General features: G+C 45.8%; 1 protein-coding gene across 1 annotated transcript; it reads left to right on the top strand.

Annotated features, from left to right (window-relative positions):
• The first annotated feature begins 343 nt into the window (after positions 1-343).
• Positions 344-14,311, top strand: LOC141204947 (uncharacterized). The gene is made up of 5 exons (XM_073663985.1): positions 344-400; positions 8,060-8,183; positions 8,267-8,364; positions 8,560-8,650; positions 12,920-14,311. Exons 1-5 carry the CDS (start codon positions 344-346, stop codon positions 13,936-13,938), a joined length of 1,389 nt encoding a protein of 462 aa, XP_073520086.1. The 3' UTR covers positions 13,939-14,311.
• Positions 14,312-19,929: the final 5,618 nt, after the last annotated feature.

A 19,929-nucleotide genomic window follows, 5' to 3' on the forward strand; every position in this document is an offset into this window, starting at 1 on the left:
CACTGTAAACCCCTCCTGACCCCACACATAAACTTCAGCTCATCCAGCACCATGACAACCAGCACAGCAGAGTCCTGCATCCACTGAGGCCCCTGATCATGTGACCCCTGACTCCTCCCCTCCTGTGACCTCATCACAGGTCCTGTGCGCACAGAGCAGCCATATATGTGGTGGCGGCTCTGCAGGTGGAGGTATGTGGAGATCCCCCATTACTCTATATCAGGATTAGCCGTTATTCACACTCGTGCGTCTATTTTGTGTCTGCTTTTCTTGCATGGTGACATAAATCATCCCTCTGATTAACCGCTGGCTGCTCACAGGGAGGCTGCTGACAATCAGTGTGATGTCGTCAGTCACGTCCCAACATGAAAGCAGAGCCAAAGAGAAGCCGCTGTGCCGTGTACGTGACTCATCAGGAGCCGCAGAGTCACCGGCAAGAGCAGTCCGTCACCGCTCTGTTCAGATACCGGCTCAGGTATGGTCCGTGGACAGTCCATTTTTCTCCCTGGACCTGTTCTCTTGAATGAGCGAGTTTAGTCCACAAATCACCGGAGGGAAGAACAAGAGAATATTCCTAAATAATCGACTACAGGTGCATCTCACTAAATTAGAATATCATTAAAAAGTTAATTTATTTCAGTTCTTCAATACAAAAAGTGAAACTCATATATTATATAGAGTCATTACACACAGAGAGATCTATTATATAGAGTCATTACACACAGAGAGATCTATTATATAGAGTCATTACACACAGAGGGATCTATTATATAGAGTCATTACACGCAGAGGGATCTATTATATAGAGTAATTACACACAGAGGGATCTATTTCTAGTGTTTATTTCTGTTAATGATGATGATTATGGCTTACAGCCAATGAAAACACAAAAGTCATTATCTCAGTAAATTAGAATAATTAACAAAAAACACCTGCAAAGGCTTCCAATGCGTTTAAAAAGGTCCCTTAGTCTGTTTCGGTAGGCTCCACAATCATGGGGAAGACTGCTGACTTGACAGATGTCCAGAAGGCAGTCACTAACAAGGTCCCAGAGTCTGGAGGAAGAGTGAAGAGGCCACAATCCAAGCTGCTGGAGGTCTAGTGTGAAGGCTCCACAATCAGTGATGGTTTGGGGAGCCATGTCATCTGCTGGTGTAGGTCCACTGTGTTTTATCAAGACCAAAGTCAGCACAGCTGTCTACCAGGACATTTTACAGCACTTCATGCTTCCCTCTGCCGACAAGCTATATGGAGATGGAAATGTCATTCTCCAGCAAGACTTGGCCCCTGTCCACACGGCCAAAAGTACCAATACCTGGTTTACACACAACAGTATCACTGTGCTTGATTGGCAGCAAACTCGCCTGACCTTAACCCCATAGAGAATCTATTATAGAGAATCTATGGGGTATTGTCAAGAGGAAGATGAGACACCAGACCCAACAATGCAGACGAGCTGAAGGCTGCTATCAAAGCCACCTGGGCTTCCATAACACCTCAGCAGGGCCACAGGCTGATCACCTCCATGCCACATTGCCACATTGATGCAGTAATTGATGCAAAAGGAGCCCTGACCAAGTATAGAGGGCATTTACTGAACAGACATTTCAGTAGGACATTTCAGATTTTAAAAACATTTTTCAAGCTGTTGTTATAAAGTATTCTAATTTACTGAGATAATGACTTTTGTGTTTTCATTGACTGTAAGCCATAATCATCAACAGTAACAGAAATAAACACGTGAAATAGATCCCTCTGTGTGTAATGACTCTATATAATAGATCCCTCTGTGTGTAATGACTCTATATAATAGATCTCTCTGTGTGTAATGACTCTATATAATAGATCTCTCTGTGTGTAATGACTCTATATAATAGATCCCTCTGTGTGTAATGACTCTATATAATAGATCCCTCTGTGTGTAATGACTCTATATAATAGATCCCTCTGTGTGTAATGACTATATAATAGATCTCTCTGTGTGTAATGACTCTATATAATAGATCCCTCTGTGTGTAATGACTCTATATAATAGATCCCTCTGTGTGTAATGACTCTATATAATAGATCACTCTGTGTGTAATGACTCTATATAATAGATCCCTCTGTGTGTAATGACTCTATATAATAGATCCCTCTGTGTGTAATGACTCTATATAATAGATCCCTCTGTGTGTAATGACTCTATATAATAGATCCCTCTGTGTGTAATGACTCTATATAATAGATCACTCTGTGTGTAATGACTCTATATAATAGATCCCTCTGTGTGTAATGACTCTATATAATAGATCCCTCTGTGTGTAATGACTCTATATAATAGATCCCTCTGTGTGTAATGACTCTGTATAATAGATCCCTCTGTGTGTAATGACTCTATATAATAGATCCCTCTGTGTGTAATGACTCTATATAATAGATCCCTCTGTGTGTAATGACTCTATATAATAGATCCCTCTGTGTGTAATGACTATATAATAGATCCCTCTGTGTGTAATGACTCTATATAATAGATCCCTCTGTGTGTAATGATTCTATATAATAGATCCCTCTGTGTGTAATGACTCTATATAATAGATCCCTCTTTGTGTAATGACTCTATATAATAGATCCCTCTGCATGTAATGACTCTATATAATAGACCCCTCTGCGTGTAATGACTCTATATAATAGATTCCTCTGATTGTAATGACTCTATATAATAGATCATTCTGTGTGTAATGACTATATAATAGATCCCTCTGTGTATAATGACTCTATATAATAGATCCCTCTGTGTGTAATGACTCTATATAATAGATCACTCTGTTTGTAATGACTCTATATAATAGATCCCTCCGTGTGTAATGACTCTATATAATAGATCCCTCCGTGTGTAATGACTCTATATAATAGATCCCTCTGCGTGTAATGACTCTATATAATAGATCACTCTGTTCGTAATGACTCTATATAATAGATCGCTCTGTGTGTAATGACTCTATATAATAGATCCCTCTGTGTGTAATGACTCTATATAATAGATCGCTCTGTGTGTAATGACTCTATATAATAGATCGCTCTGTGTGTAATGACTCTATATAATAGATCCCTCTGTGTGTAATGACTCTATATAATAGATCTCTCTGTGTGTAATGACTCTATATAATAGATCCCTCTGTGTGTAATGACTCTATATAATAGATCCCTCTGTGTGTAATGACTCTATATAATAGATCCCTCTGTGTGTAATGACTCTATATAATAGATCCCTCTGTGTGTAATGACTCTATATAATAGATCCCTCTGTGTGTAATGACTCTATATAATAGATCTCTCTGTGTGTAATGACTCTATATAATAGATCCCTCTGTGTGTAATGACTCTATATAATAGATCCATCTGTGTGTAATGACTCTATATAATAGATCCCACTGTGTGTAATGACTCTGTATAATAGATCCATCTGTGTGTAATGACTCTATATAATAGATCCCTCTGTGTGTAATGACTCTATATAATAGATCCCTCTGTGTGTAATGACTCTATATAATAGATCCATCTGTGTGTAATGACTCTATATAATAGATCCCTCTGTGTGTAATGATTCTGTATAATAGATCCCTCTGTGTGTAATGACTCTGTATAATAGATCCCTCTGTGTGTAATGGCTCTATATAATAGATCCCTCTGTGTGTAATGACTCTATATAATAGATCCCTCTGTGTGTAATGACTCTATATAATAGATCGCTCTGTGTGTAATGACTCTATATAATAGATCCCTCTGTGTGTAATGACTCTATATAATAGATCACTCTGTGTGTAATGACTCTATATAATATAGGAGTTTCACTTTTTGTATTGATGAACCAAAATAAATTAACTTTTTGATGATATTCTAATTTAGTGAGATGCACCTGTATGTCCGTGTTCACACCACGAGTACAGCATTCAGCCGAACCTCCTCCGGTCCTCAGCGGAGACGTCAGTCTTGGCCTTGTTTGTCGGAGTTTCGTTTTTCCGCAGTTTCTTTTACGGTTTACAAGACCTAGTGGGGAAAAACCTTCAATGTGTAAACAGCAGGATGGATTCCTATTGAAATCAATAAGGCAGCAAATTGGAAGAATAAAGAATATTTTAAGTTTTTATTTCTGTGAATGTTGGAGTGGCTTGTGAAGACTCGGGGTCTTCCGTGGGTGTAATAATACTCAGACAACACAGGGTGAGGGTAAAACAGCGTGGCAATACTTTATTGAACCACAAAACGGACAATAAACAGATAGAACAGTCCTAGCAAATACCCAAGATGGTACAACATTACACAGTCTCTCCCTTCCGCTCCGCCCACCTGGGATAGAACAGTTGCGACTTTGGGACTTTCAGGGCCAGCTACCTCAACCAGTAGCCTCCCACTTCTGGTGGGCCCCCACAGAGAGAAGGTAGCAGCAAGCTTAGGAAGCTAGTAGTCCATTGAGCTACAAGGCCAGGAGACCCAAGGTCCCACCCTGGCCTCTCCGAGAATTGCCATAGGGCCAGATGGTCCCGATCTGGCTTCTCCGAATGTCTCCATGGGTTCCAGGTGACCAGAGGGTCCCACCTAGCAACCCCAAACAATATATCCATGGGGCCAGGTGACTTCATCGTCCCAACCTTGTCTCCCTAAATGAATCCATGGGCTCTCTGATGGTCAGTGGAGCAGATCCGTATCTTTCCGTTCAGGGCCATACACTTAGGCCAGAATCATGTAGAATCCAAATCTGTGTCTCTTTTGGATAAAGCCATACTACCAAGCTGATGTTCTGACAAGTTTGACTGATCTTTGGCTTTTCCTTGATTCTCTTTTCAACAGGATAGAAAAACCCTTTATATGTTTACATTTGTGGCTAAGGTCATCAGTCACAGGTAGGGGGGAAAGGGCAGCACTCAGGTCTCATTGTTTGAGCATTTCATTTATTTGTGTAGTTTGTCCTCCTGTCTTGTGAGTCAACAAGTCACAGGGTCCACACAAACGTTAATCAACATATTTAGCAAACATTCATTGTTCCACGCTGAGTCTCTGTCCTTCTTGACCAGACACAGAAATACACATACATTTACAAGTCAAAAGATAATAGTGTATTTCTCTTGGGTTAACAAATCTAATCATCTGGCTGATTAAGATTATAGACTATATCGTCACACGGCTCTTCTATGAAATTTACATAGAAACATCCCCTGTGGTATAAAGCTTATTAACGGCCGCCATAAATATACACCTCTTCTTCATCCGGCATCGTACAGGATCAGATCCACAGATTACTGCTTTATACTTGAATCACCCCTCCAGTCAATATTTTTTACATAGAATTATTGATGACGTTACATCTTCTCATCTTCTTCTCATTCAGGTCTCTACAATATCAGATCCTCTCAGTGAAGATCTTCTATAGAAGAGAATTTTTCTGAATCACCTATCAAGGATGGATATGGACAGAGACAAGATGGTGGAGAGGATATTCCACCTCACCCTAGAGATCCTCTTCCGGATTACTGGAGAGGTGAGAGATTCTGATGACGTCTCATTACATCATTATTGTTATGCACACGCCCGGACTGACTGGCGTGTGCGGGTGTTGTGGTTCCACTGGACCATGAACCGGAGAGTGCCTGGAGGGGCGTGACTAAGTATCTGGCCGATCCGACCAAGATGGCACGACGGCATACGACGCCAGTGCACCAGGGAGAAACTGGGCAGAGGGACCAGGTGCTACTCCAGGTCAAACTCCGGACACGGGGGTTGACCCACACAGGGATTACTGGAACAGGCTGGTTAGGCTGGCGCACAGACTGGAGGGTATAGGCAGGCACGACTGGTATGCAGGCAGGCGGGTAAAGGCAAGCGCAGCTAGAATGCAGACAGGGAGGCACTAGCAGGTAGGAACACAGGCGGGATAGGACCCAGTACACACTGGGACTCAGGAACAATACAGGCAGAGGGGTACAGGCAAGCACAGCTAGAGTGCAGACAGGGAGGCACTAGCAGGTAGGAACACAGGCGGGATAGGACCCAGTACACACTGGGACTCGGGAACAGGCAGGTTAGGCTGGCACAGACTGGTGGATGTAAGCAAACACGGCAGGTATGCAGATGGGTGGATACAGGCGAGTATGCAGGCAGGGAGGTACTGGCCGAAAGGACGGGCTGGAGCACAGAAAGGTTAAGACCCAGTACAGACTGGGTCACAGAACCGCAGATGCGGTAGACAACCACAGCAGAGAGGGAACGCCCGAAGCGGTGGGCAAGAACAGAGCAGGACGGGGCTGCAGGAGCAGCGAGCACAAGCAGGGCAGGACAGGACTGCCGGAGCAGCGGGCAGAAGCAGGGCAGGACAGGACTGCCGGAGCAGCGGGCAGAAGCAGGGCAGGACAGGACTGCCGGAGCAGCGGGCAGAAGCAGGGCAGGACAGGACTGCCGGAGCAGCGGGCAGAAGCAGGGCAGGACAGGACTGCCGGAGCAGCGGGCAGAAGCAGGGCAGGACAGGACTGCCGGAGCAGCGGGCAGAAGCAGGGCAGGGCAGGACTGCCGGAGCAGCGGGCAGAAGCAGGGCAGGACAGGACTGCCGGAGCAGCGGGCAGAAGCAGGGCAGGACAGGACTGCCGGAGCAGCGGGCAGAAGCAGGGCAGGACAGGACTGCCGGAGCAGTGAGCAAAAGGGTCAGAGCGGAGCAAGGCTGCCGGAGCAGTGAGCAAAAGGGTCAGAGCGGAGCAAGGCTGCGGAGCAGTGAGCAAGGAGTCAGAGCAGGCTAGAACCGCCGGAGCGGTGAGCAAAGGAGTCAGAGCAGGCTAGAACCGCCGGAGCGGTGAGCAAAGGAGTCAGAGCAGGCAAGGCTGAGTAGGGGGGACAGGGCTCTGTTCACACGGAACAGACAGGAAGGGAAAGGCAGAGCCAGACACCCACAGGGTACTTGCAGAGAAGTAGCGAGTGGACCACAAACTCACAAACGGGAGTACAGAGACAACAAGCAGGAGTTAGGTACGAGTTCAGACTCTGCAGAAAAAGGAAGGGAACGGACATAGAGGCAAAACAGGTAAAGGATAGGAGAGAGTTCAGACTGGAACTGAGTGTACGGAAGAGACCGACACTGCAGCGGAATACAGGAGCGGGTCTGGGAATACGGCCCCCAGAGAGGCAGGACGAACAGGCAAGGAGCGTGTTCAGACAGGACAGACAAGATACAGGAGCGGGTCTAGGTAATCGGCCCCTAGAAGGCGGGAGGAACAGGCTAGGAGCGTGTTCAGACAGGTCAGACAAGATACAGGAACGGGTCTAGGTAATCGGCCCCTAGAAGGCAGGAGGAACAGGCTAGGGGCGTGTTCAGACAGGCCTGGAAATACAGCCTCCAGGATAGGCAGACAAGAGAACACAGAACGGGACCTGGCACCTTCAGAGTGCAAGCACACACTGAATGAAACACTATGCTCAGGCAGGAATAGATGGGAGCAGCTGAGCTATATACCAGGTGACAGACAGCAATAGGCTGAGGACGCACAAGGGGTGTGACCCACAGCAGGTACAAAAAGCAGGAAGTGATCGGGCGCCGCCCTTAAGCAGCAGAAACAGACACAAACAGAAAGCATGGAGGGAAGCCAAAGAGACATTCTGGACTGGAGATCAAGTGCGCGCTCTTGCACAGTGGGAGATGGACCACCATGCAAGGACGCCGCCAGGTATGTTACAATTATTATCTATGGGAATAACAGATGGACAGAACTGGAGAGGTGAGGACTCTGGAAATGTCTGGAGGGAGATTTATTAATGTGTCTCTCCATAACCAGGATTACACAGTAGTGAAGAAGACCTCTAGTGGGCGCTGTCAGGACCCTGTGTCTGAGGGATGGGAAAGACCCCTGAGCCCAATCACGGGACCTCCACCTCACCCCCTGATACATGAGGACATCAATGACCAGAAGATCCTAGAACTCACCTACAAGATGATTGAGCTGCTGACTGGAGAGGTGACACTGCTGGGAATGCTGGGACATTATACAGTAACGCTATGGAGGGATCGGGGGGGTGACGGTATCATTGTATGTGTCAGGTTCATATAAGGTGTCAGGATGTCGCCGTCTATTTCTCCATGGAGGAGTGGGAGTATTTAGAAGGACACAAAGATCTGTACAAGGACGTCATGATGGAGGTTCCCCAGCCCCTCACATCACCAGGTAATAGACAGGACTAAATACACACGGCCTATAATTATCTGTATGTACAGAATGAATTCAGCCCCTGTATGTGTTTCCTCCAGATCTATCCAGTAAGAGGACAACACCAGAGAGATGTCCCCGTCCTCTTCTTCCACAGGACTGTAAACAAGAAGACCCCAATGTTCCTCAGGATCATCAGGTAGATGGAGAGAAGGTGTCATGAGATCTCCTCTATGATGTGTAGACGGCTGTGAAGGTCTTGTGTTCTGTCTTGTTTTATCCACCAGTATTATAAGTTTTATACTTGTGTAATGAGAACGGTGGAGATGGCAGGATTAGAGCCGATCATAGATGTGAGTTCTTCTGTCTGTGACTTTTACAATATTTGTTTCAGGGTGAAGATCTGACCCATATTAATACTACAGAGACATATGTGAGGGGTGATGAGCAGTGTAAAGAGGAGATTCCTACATATGACTACCCAGGTGAGTAGTGACCACTAAACGCTGAGAAGTCACAGATTCTTCTAAGTCACCGACTGTGGCTGCCTTATCGGTGATGTAGTCCGGCCGTATCAGAATCGTGTGATCGCCATTTTGCCTCTAGACCAAAACATTCTCCTCCACCCAAAAATTTTCAAATGACTTTTGGTATTGAAAGCCTTTTTCTATAGAACTTACAACCTGAACAATCCACCTACAATGTGGGATCAGAAGACACTGACCGTTACCTGCCCAGATCTGTAAACTATAAAGCCAAATGACAGCGTATGTAGAATGTGCAGACAAAAGTTAGAAAATCACTTGAAGAAAATATTATGATGGGCCTGTAAGAGAAAGCGGAGGTAATGATGCTGTTGGCTTCCTAGATCCCTGATATCTTATAGGATGAATCTACCTTCTCTCCCTTCTGTGCTGCTGAATGTGCTCATATGGTCCCTACAAGACCAGGTCCAGTCTTTCTGGCCAAACTTCACTTTTATGATCTACAACATTAAATGTGCAGTGAGGGCCAAGTGTGAATTTCTGTACAATAACAACAGAGTTTCCCTTTATCCCGAGTTTTCAATTTCTTTTAAATACAACTAACTTCAAACAGGATCGCGATAAACTACATAAAAAACATTACATCTGTAATCTCAGTACTCGAGATGCTTGGAGCTCGCCGAGTACTTGCGAGATGCTCAGGCGGATGCTCGGGTCCCCTCCCTGAATGTTTGGCGCTCTTTAGAGCGCCAGTCAATATGCAGGCATTGCCTGCCTCTCACTGTAATGCTGCAGCCATGTTGGTTGTGGCATTACACTGATTAGCTGGCCGCACGGCGTCATCAGGTCTATATCAGACCTGGCGCCGCTGTGCTAGTCAGTCTACTCCGCAATCAGGCAGTGTAGGGAGAGCTGCTGCTGAGCTAGGGAGAGATTTGGTTGTGTATTAGGTAGTGTAGGGAGAAAACAAGTACATTATACATATCCATCTCAAGAAACAGTCCTTCTGAGGACTAATCCATCTGCGGAGATATCAGGCAGGCAGTGTATATAGCAAACTGCAGTGCATATAGCACAAGAGGCTCCATTCCAGTTCTGCTTTCTGCTGCTGTTAGATATTTCTAGAAATAGGCCCAAGTCTCAGGGGCCAGGAATAATTTTTTGGGGGATCTTAATCCTCATTATTTGCTTAAAAAGCAATCCATTTTTCTGCGCCGTTTGCTTGTTGGCACTGCAGAATACAGCCAGGTCCTTTCCATATTACTGCGCTAAAAATCCAGCTATTTAAAACTGTGGTTTGTCTGTCACACGGATCACATATAATTGCGCTGAAAATACTGCCATTTTTGGCCTCCATTCATATTTTTTCTCAGTGTGTCGGCAAAGTTTTTGACACCGGTTTGCTGTTCAAAATAGTTACCTACAGGCCAGGTATTTAAAACTGTGTTTTCTCTGTCACACGAATTACATGTAACTTCGCTCCAAATTCAGCCCTATGTAGTGAGTGTGGAAGATATTGGCCTCCATTTAAAATGGACAAGGCGCGTGGCAAGGGACGGGGAACTAGACGTGACAGTGATGGTGCATGCAGAGGCCAAGGCCGGGGGCAAGCTGAAATTGTGCCAGAACAAACACCCACATCTTGTTACCAGACCTTCCTGTCACAATTCCTAGAGGACCGCAGCACACCACTATTGAACCCAGAGCAGTGTCAAAAGGTTGTTGGTTAGATAGCGGATAATGCTTCCAGTCACTTTGCCACCACCACCACCCTGTCTTGCACATGGTCAAGTCTCAGTAGCCGTGAGTCTGGACCGCATATTCCTCACCCTGATCCTCCTTCCTCCCACCATGCCAAGTGCCAGGAGACAACTGATCCCACACTTGGAAACTTCGAAGAGCTGTTCACTTTTCCATTTAAAGATTCGGGCCTCTCGCCCGGTCCACTTGAAGCGGGGCAAGTGGAGATCGCATGTAGCGATGCCCAAATATTTGAGCAGCCACGGTCACACGAAGGCGACAGTGGGAAAGTTTCAGAAGAGGTGGATGATGATGAGACACAATTGCCAGAAAGTCAGAAGGAGGATCAGGGTGCGGAAGTGGAAGTTTAGGTGGTGGATGATATAGTAACTGACCCAACCTGGCAGAAGGACATGCAGAGCGAGGACAGCAATACACAGAGGGAGGGGTGCAGAGCACCCCAACAGGCAGGAAGAAGAAGTGTGGTGGCCGCAGACAGAAGGCAGGCAACCGTTCCCCGTAACACCAACACAAAGGAAGTTGGCAGTACAACTGTTAGGTCTTCCCGAGTCTGGTTGTTTTTTAAAGACTCTGCCACATTTTCCGTGTTTCAGCAGCGTTTGCAGCTTCCGGCTCACAGACTGGTGTGTGATGTATCCACACGTTGGAACTCTACACTGCAGATGTTGGGAAGGATTTGTGAGCAGAAGAGGGCAGTTTTTGAGTACCAGCATAAACAAGTCCGTCTGTATTCAGTCTGACATATGTACCATCCTCCAAAACTTTGAGGACTCTACCAAGATGGTGAGCGGCAATGATGCCATAATTAGCGTCACCATCCCACTTCTCTGTCTTCTGAAACGCTCTCTGCTCACAAAGAGGATGCATTTCAGGCGGAGCACGATGAGATGGAGCAAGGAACCATACAGGGTGATTCCAGCCTCATCTCATCCCAACGTGGATTGGGTGACAATGAGGAGGAGGAGGAGGAAGAACAGGAGCTAGTTTCACGCACTATAGACGGTACTACCTGCACAACTGTCATACCGTATGTTCAGTGTGGATGGCCTGAGGACAGAGAGGAGGAGGAGGAGAGCATGGTCTGTCTTCCTCTTGGTAAACACAATGGGAGACCCCCTTCTAATAATGGGAACATTGTTTTCAGGAGGCCCTCTGACCTCCACTTCTCTTCCAAGGGGCATTGGAGTGCCTCCAAATTTTTGGCAACCCTTGCATTCACTGCATAGGCAAACACAATGGGAGACCCACTTCCTAATAATGGGAACAATTTTTTTCAGAGGCCCTCCTCTACGTCTCTTCAAAGGGGTATTGGGGTATGTCCAAATTTTGGGCAGCCCTGCCACTCACTGCATACGCAATAACAGTATAGGAGACCCACTCTTTAGTAATGGGAACAATAAAACATAGCCGGCTGATGGCTCTCTAAGAATAGTGAGGGCCAACTGCTGGACCTTTAAGAATAGTAAAGGTCGCCTGATGGCCCTATAAAAATAGGCTTTGTGACTTTCAGAGTCCCTCCTTCATAAATGAAACATGATGTGTCTGATGATATCTCACACACCACATTTCCAGTTAAGGTTGTAAAATGTTAAAATGACTTTTCCCAGTGAATGCATTTGTCATGGTTGAAAGCAATGCAAAAGTGCAAAAACGCATCAAAAACGCTAAGTGTGAACATAGCCCAAGGTGTGGAGGAGTATTTTTGTATTTGGTTATTTATCTTGCTTTATATTCAAGTCATTACCCTGGAAAGCATGTTCCTTAACATATTTCCCAGGAAAATACATTTTGGTTTCGTTTTTTTGTATTTTTATTGTGAGTCCGTTAAAGTGGCTTAATACCTCTGACAACGTTGTTGAAAGAAGTAACCTGGGAGTCAGAAATGCTTCCAGGGGTCTTCCCTATGCTGTTCCCATGTCATTTGAGTACTTTTCCCATCGATTGGGGCAATTTTTAGGCTATCTGCAGACAGCCGGGGGAGCCGCCTGAAAAATGCTCGAGTTTCCCATGGACTTACTTTGGACTCGTCGCTCGGGTCGAGCACCCGAGTATTCCAATGTGCTCAACCCGAGCATCGAGCACCCGAGCATTTTAGTGCTAGCCCATCACTAATCAAGACTGTTGAGTTTGATCATTTCAGTAAATGTATTATTGTCTATAGTCACAGTTTTTGACTGCCAGACTGGATAGTAGTAGTAGTAGTAGTAGTAGTAGTAGTTGTTCTAGTAGTAGTAGTTGTTCTAGTAGTCCTATGTGTTTATTGTCCGTTTGGTGGTTCAATAAAGTATTGCCACACTGTTTACTCTCACCCTGTGTTGTCTGAGTAGTATTATGCCCGGGTCTTCGCAGTTTCTTATTAGACAGTGAACTGTCATTGTCTTGGTGAATAATTCCATATTTTTACATAAACTCTCTGTAAAAATAGCAAGTTAAGTAGAAATGTTCAAAAAATATAAAATTCAAGGATATATTTTGTTCAAAAATAATAATTAGTTTTATTCTTGTCAGATGACTGTACCAGGAGATCAGAGGGACAGCTGACATCTTCAATTTTTCAATCAGATGTTTTTGAGATCCCACAGGATACAATTGAAGTGAATGCCATTACTCCAGATATACCATCAATCCTTCACAGCAAAGATCTGTCATCTGATACTTTGAAACAGGTCCTGTCTTCTGATTCATTACCAACTACTAAGGAAAATCAAAGTTACAAAAAGGGCATTAAAAAACAAATTGCTCGTAAAGCAAAGAAGCCATTTTCACATTCAGAACATGGGAATAATTTTCCCCTGGAAAAGTGTTTTCTTAAACATCAAAAAATTCATAAAGCAAAAAAAGGATTTTATTGCTGCAAATGTGGGAAATGTTTTAACCAGATATCAGATCTAATTAGGCATGAGAGTATTCACACAGGTGAGAAGCCTTATTCATGTTCAGAATGTGGTAAATGTTTTACAGAGAAATCAAATCTTGTTAAGCACCAAAGAACTCACACAGGGCAGCAGCCTTTTTCCTGTTCAGAATGTGGGAAATGTTTTAGCCAGAAATCAAATCTTGTTAGGCATGAGAGTATTCACACAGGTGAGAAGCCTTATTCATGTTCAGAATGTGGTAAATGTTTTACAGAGAAATCAAATTTTGTTAAGCATCAAAAAACTCACACAGGGGAGAAGCCTTTTTCATGTTCAGAATGTGGGAAACGTTTTAACCGGAAAGCGCATCTTGATAGCCACCATAAAACCCACACAGGGGAGAAGCCTTTTTCATGTTCAGAATGTGGGAAATGTTTTAACCAGAAAGCGCATCTTGATAGCCACCATAAAACCCACACAGGGGAGAAGCCTTTTTCATGTTCAGAATGTGGGAAATGTTTTACAGAGAAATCATATTTTGTTAAGCACCAAAGAACTCACACAGGGGAGAAGCCTTTTTCGTGTTTAGAATGTGGGAAATGTTTTAACCAGAAATCATATTTTGTTAAGCACCAGAGAACTCACAGAGGGGAGAAGCCTTTTTCGTGTTAGATGTTCTGAATGTGGGAAATGTTTAACCAAACATTATATTTTGTTACGCAACAGGGAACTCACACAGGTGCGAAGCCTTTTTCATGTTCAGAATGTGGGAAACGTTTTAACCAGAAATCAGTTGTTGTTATACACCAAAGATCCTTGGGGTTATGTATCGCGAGAATTTGGCCAACAACCTCCTTCGATCAGTAAGATCATTGAAGATGGGTCGTGGCTGGGTCTTCCAGCATGACAATGACCCAAAACACACAGCCTGGGGAACTGAGGAGTGGCACCATAAGAAAAATTTCAAGGTCCTGGGGTGGCCTAGCCCAGAGGTCCCCAACCTTTTTTGCACCAGGGACCGGCTTTAAGCAAGACCAGTTTTCCATGGCCCGGTGGGGGTGGGGGCGGGGCTTTGGTCATATGGGGGTGGGGTTATGGAGGGGTGGAGCTGTATGGGGAGGATGCTGGCGGGACCTCGGTGTACAGCGCTGCTAAGTAGCAGCATTGTACATTGAGCGTCAGTGTATACAGCGCTGCTGCTTAGCAGCGCTACACACTGAACACCGGTACCGGGAGCCGCGTCACTGAAGCCAGTCTGCTGCCCCAGCACGCCCCACATAACATGTTCTGCCGGGGGCGTGTCAGTGAGGAGAGCCTGCCGCCCCACCCCGTCAGGAACACACAATGCTGTGCAGGAGGGCCGCGTCACTAAGACCCGCCCGACGCCCCACCCCGTCCTGCATAATGTTCTCTGCCGGGAGCTGCGAGCTGTCACGGCTATGGCAGAAAACATTATAAATCCACACAGAGCGAGCTCTGACCAGGCGCAGGGCCGCGGAGCTAGCTGTCAGCGGCGCCGCGGACCGGCTGAAAACCCCCAACGGCCCGGTAATGGTCCGCGGACCGGCGGTTGGGGACCTCTGGCCTAGCCAGTTTCCAGACCTGAACCCAGTGTATGTGTTGGATTTCTATCTAGATGGTTGATGTTTGTTGCAATTGGCACCCTGCATCTTTATTACTATAACGGAGAGGCTTACTTTGGGCTTCGTGAATTGAACCAAAAACACATATTCATGTGATTTATTTACTGTTTTGCATGGTTTGTATTCTATCATATAATGTATCTCGTGTATATCATTTAAACATTTCTCTCGAATCATCATACATTTGGGGCCTATCATGGGCTTTGGTGCATCGTGCTGTTTACATATATATTCATTGAATGGGTTACCTTGACATTGTATTTGCGGATATTCTCATATGGGCTCCTTTGTATAATTTAGCGAAATCCGGCAATTCATTCATGTTATTTAATTGTTTTTTCAGTGCAACTTATTATTCAAACTAAGGTCTGCATTGCATTGCGCAGGTTTTTAGAGGTTAGACATTGACTCTACCATGAGCATGTCAAGTATCTATTGCCATTTTATGGATTTTAAATGTTTTTCAGCTTGTGTTCATTGTGTCTTTTCTGATAAACATTGCTAATAAAATCATCTTATTTAAACAGTGATCCCTTATTTTGACATGGCTCTTTTTCTCCTTCCTTAAACTCACTGTGTTTTAGCGTTAATGAGGTTGATCCCTTCCATTAAGTTGGTGCCTTTTGTCTTTTACATTTTTTCTTCTTTAAAGTTGCAAAGCTCCTAGTAACTTTTCAAGTGGGACCAAAAGAACAGTTTTGATAAAACGGTCCACCACCACCTACAGGCTAGTATTACCACCAATGTTAAGCAAATCGGTGACAAAGTCCTTGGATGGGTCCAGGGCTGTGACGGAACATCGTAAGGCAAGATATAACCCACTGAGCTTGACGAGAGGCTTTAACCCTGACACAGAGTTTGCATTTACAGTCATACTCTTCAATATCCTTATGAGCTTTCTGCCACCAAAAGGACCTAGAAAGTAATCTCCAAGTGGCAGACGAACCCGCATGCCCAGCTAAAATGGAATCATGTACTTCATTAAGAAGATCTATGCGTAACGAGGGCTGTACATAAAGTATGTTTATAGGTAAACTATCCGTCGTACTGTTCTGAGAATCCTGAATACGCTGCATGAGATCTACTACCCAGAGCACCAACCACCATTCCCTCACTAAGAATCTTGACTGGATTTTCGTCCCTCAATTCTGGGACAAAGCATCAGCCTTGACATTCTTAGATCTGGCGAGATAAGTAACAGCAAAATCAAACCGGCCAAAGAAAAAGGGCCAACCAAGCCTGTCTGGTTTTTAAGCACTTAGTATCGATATACAACAGATTCTTATGATCGGTAGACAGTCACCTTATATCTTGCCCCCTTCGACAAATGTCTCCATTCTTCAAAGGCTCTTTTAACTGTCAAAAGCTGTCATCTATATCATAATTAAACTTTGCTTGAGAGAACTTCTGGGGAAAAAAAGCACAAGGATGTAGGTACTCTATTTTTTCTGTTAAAAAACAGCTCCCATCCCAATAGCGGAAGCGTCTACCTCAACAAAGATTGACCTCAAGATGGCTTAGAACAAGAGAGATATAGTTAGTATCAAAAACAGGATATATAGACCTACTTTAATTGTAATTCAAGATAGGTCTTGGAAGTGCCTCTGCCTTCTGCCTCTCTCCCCCGGCAGAGACACCGACCCCCTTACCACCGCTCCTCCTTCTGGATTCCCACGCTTACTCTGCCGGGGTGTGTGTGCCGCGCGCAGATCCCCGGGTACTGTGCTTAGGGCATGTACACTCTGTCCCAAGATGCCCCCGGCCAATGGCCGGAGGGCATCTACTATATAAGGCATCTCCTCCAACATGGAGGTGCCTGAGCAACGTTGTATATTAGTGTCTAACACTCCTGTAAGCACTCAGATTCCTGTGCTGCCGCCAGCCTGTCTACCAGCCGTGCCCGCCTGCCTACCTATCAACCATGCCTGCCTGCCTGCTTACCAACCGTGCCTATCTACTGTGGCAGTCAGCACCTGTCACCAGTCCCATGGGAGTTGCCTGCTCTCACACGAGGTCGGTCCCGGAGTAACACCTGGTCGACCTTCCCAGTCCTTCCTTGGTTCACGGAGTCGACTAAGCCGCCATATAGCCAAGGTCGGTCCGGGTGAGGTCTCTAGTTACGCCCCTCCGGTCCCTCCTTGTACCACGGCACAGTGGTTCCACCACCCGGCACCGTAACAGTTTGCTCAGGCCATGGAATCTGGTGGTTCCCAGGCTCCTTCGGTCTCGGACATTTACCAAGAGGTCTCACGCCAGAGATCGCAACAGGATACAATCTTGTCCTTCCTGTGGACGGTACACTCCCACCTAGATGCACTGTCTACCCCGGCTGTGCCCACCTCTACCCAAGCGGTAATCACTCCTGCGGCATCTCAATCAAGTGGCGGTGTAGTACCCGGCTTCGGACCACGACTGCTCCTCCATGCTTTGGCGGTGATCCCGCTCTATGTCGGGGCTTTGTAAATCGGGGCACGATGCACTTCGAGCTCCTAGCTCATCAGTTTGCTTCTGATCGAGCTAAAGTGGCCTTCATTATGTCTCATCTCACAGGAGAGGCATTGGCATGGCTCAATGCCCTGTGGGAAAGGGGGGGACCCTCTGGTGTTTGATCTCCAGGCTTTCCTTGCGACCTTCTGGAGGGTTTTCGATGAACGTCCTCACCTGCCTCCTCTCTCCTCCATCTGCGCCAGGGTAACCTCACAGTGGGCCAGTACGCTGTATGTTTCCGCACCCTGTCGTCTGAACTTGCCTGGAATAACAAGGCTCTGGTGGCTACCTTTTTTGAAGGCCTTTCTGGGCTGATCAAAGATGAACTTGCCGGTCGTGACATACTCACCTCTTTGGATGACCTAGTGTCTCTCGCCACACGGATTGACCTCAGATTCCAGGAGCGTTCCAGGGAGGTGGCCTGTGAGAAAAGATCTCTACACCTTACACCCACCTTCCAAAGGCTGGTCTCGCAGCAAGCCTCTGCCTCGGCATCCACCTCTGTAGACCAGGTGACGATGGTCAAGACTCGCCAGGAGGTCTGCCGCACTGAGGGAAGATGCTTTTATTGTGGCAGTTTGGAGCATGTAATCCTCTCCTGTCCAGAGAGACCAGGAAACTCCAGTGCCTAGGATCGCTTGGAGAGGTCATCCTGGGCAAGAATTCTTCCCCTTCATCCCTGACTCTGTCTGTATCGGTTTCCTGTGGCAACATCCATTTTTTCAAAACTGCTTATCTGGATTCCGGTGCTGCTGGGAATCTCATCCAACAAGCCATTGTGGAGCAGTATCAGATCCCTATCCAATGTCTCCCGAATCCGTTGGCAGTTTCCTCGCTGGATGGGAAGCCCCTCTCCGAATCCATGTTGTTCGTCACCGAGCCCATAGTTCTCCAGATTGGAATGCTATACTCGGAGAAAATCTGCTTCTATGTGCTGTCCGGCCTCTCTCATCCCTTGCTTCTAGGACTGCCTTGGCTACAGAGACATGAGCCAATCTTGAATTAGAGTTTGGGAGAGGTGCTCCGCTGGGGTCAGGAGTGTCACAAAACCTGTTTCTGTTTGTCCTGCTTGATCTCCGTCTACTCCAGCTAATTTACCCGGTTTGCCGGCACCCTACTGGTCATTCGCTGACATCTTTGAACAAAAAAGAGGCTGAGACACTAACTCCTCATAGGCCGTATGAGTGTCCCATCGACCTCATTCCAGGTGCATCATTCCCCAATGGTCGAATCTACGACTAGTCATTGGCCGATACTCGTGCCATGTCCGAATACATTGAGGAGAATCTTGCCAGGGGATTTATCCAGAAATCCACCTCTCTGGCTGGAGCAGGATGCTTCTTTGTCAAGAAGGACGGTTCTCTTCGCCCTTATATCGACTATAGGGGACTAAATCAAATCACACAATAAAAAATAAGTATCCTCTGCCTCTCATCTCTGAGTTGTTTGATCGCCTAAAAGGCGCAAAAATCTTTACTAAGCTCAATTTCCGTGGCGCATACAATCTGATCCGGATTCGCCAGGGTGACGAGTGGAAGACGGCATTCAACACTCGGAATGGCCACTACGAGTACCGCGTGATGCCCTTTGGACTCTGCAACGCACTAGCTTTCTAATGGGAACATGTCATTACTGTGGCCGAGCTCTATGTGTCTTTAAATTGTTACTAGAGTTTTTCTTAAATTTTGGCAGCCGTTGCACTCACTGCATACCCTATAACTGAATAGAAGACATTACCACTATAGAAGACCCGCTCCTTTTATAATGGGAACATTTTTTTACTGAGACCCTCCTCAGGTCTCTTCAAAGGAGATTTTGAGTTGCATCCAAATTTTCGGCAGCCCTTGCAGTCACTTCATATGCAATAACAGTATAGGAGACCCACTCGTTAATAATGGGAACAACAAAGCATAGCCGGCTGATGGCTCTCTAACAATAGCGAGGGCCAATTGCTCACCCTTTAAAAAATAATAAAGGCCGCCTGATGGCCCTATAAAAATAGGCTTTGTGACTTTCAGAGTCCCTCCATCATAAATGAAACAGGATGTGTCTGATGATGTGTCACACACCACATGGCCAGATAAGGTTGTAATATGTTAAAATGACATTTCCGGGTGAATGCATTTGTCTTAAAAAAAAGACACAGTAGGATCTTTCTTTAGTATAAAATCCAGACTCGCCAATGTAACTGCAATGTAATCACATTGATCAGCTCCTACACCTCCTCCTCCAGTTCGGCCTCGATATCCGAAATGACCACATCAGTCACAAGCTGAAAGCACTGCAGCACTGCCTTGGCCAAGTGGCAACAGGCTGTGCTGAAGATAACATGCTTAATGCTTAGGTGACAAACCGCCCAGCACTGCAGAGTTGTTGAAAGCTGTAACACAGCAGCCTGATCTGTGGCTCTCACCGCTGAACTTACAGCCAGGCATGGTCGTGTGTGACAATGAGCGGAGCCTGGTGATGGAGAAATGACAGCTAAGTAGATACGGTTTCCTTCTATGCCAGTTCTTTCACCAAGCTAAAGAAT

This window comes from Phyllobates terribilis, unplaced genomic scaffold (genome assembly GCF_046119375.1).
Source record: "Phyllobates terribilis strain yellow unplaced genomic scaffold, ASM4611937v1 Scaffold_136__1_contigs__length_4911898, whole genome shotgun sequence".
In the NCBI taxonomy this organism is placed as follows: domain Eukaryota; kingdom Metazoa; phylum Chordata; class Amphibia; order Anura; family Dendrobatidae; genus Phyllobates; species Phyllobates terribilis.

Bases quoted from the DNA above. Each gene is read 5' to 3' on its own strand.
- LOC141204947 (XM_073663985.1), top strand. From the start codon at position 344: ATGTCGTCAGTCACGTCCCAACATGAAAGCAGAGCCAAAGAGAAGCCG. The intron at 401-8,059 runs GTACGTGACTCA...TGTATGTGTCAG, and splicing joins AAGAGAAGCCGCTGTGCCGT to GTTCATATAAGGTGTCAGGA. The intron at 8,365-8,559 runs GTAGATGGAGAG...TATTTGTTTCAG, and splicing joins ATGTTCCTCAGGATCATCAG to GGTGAAGATCTGACCCATAT.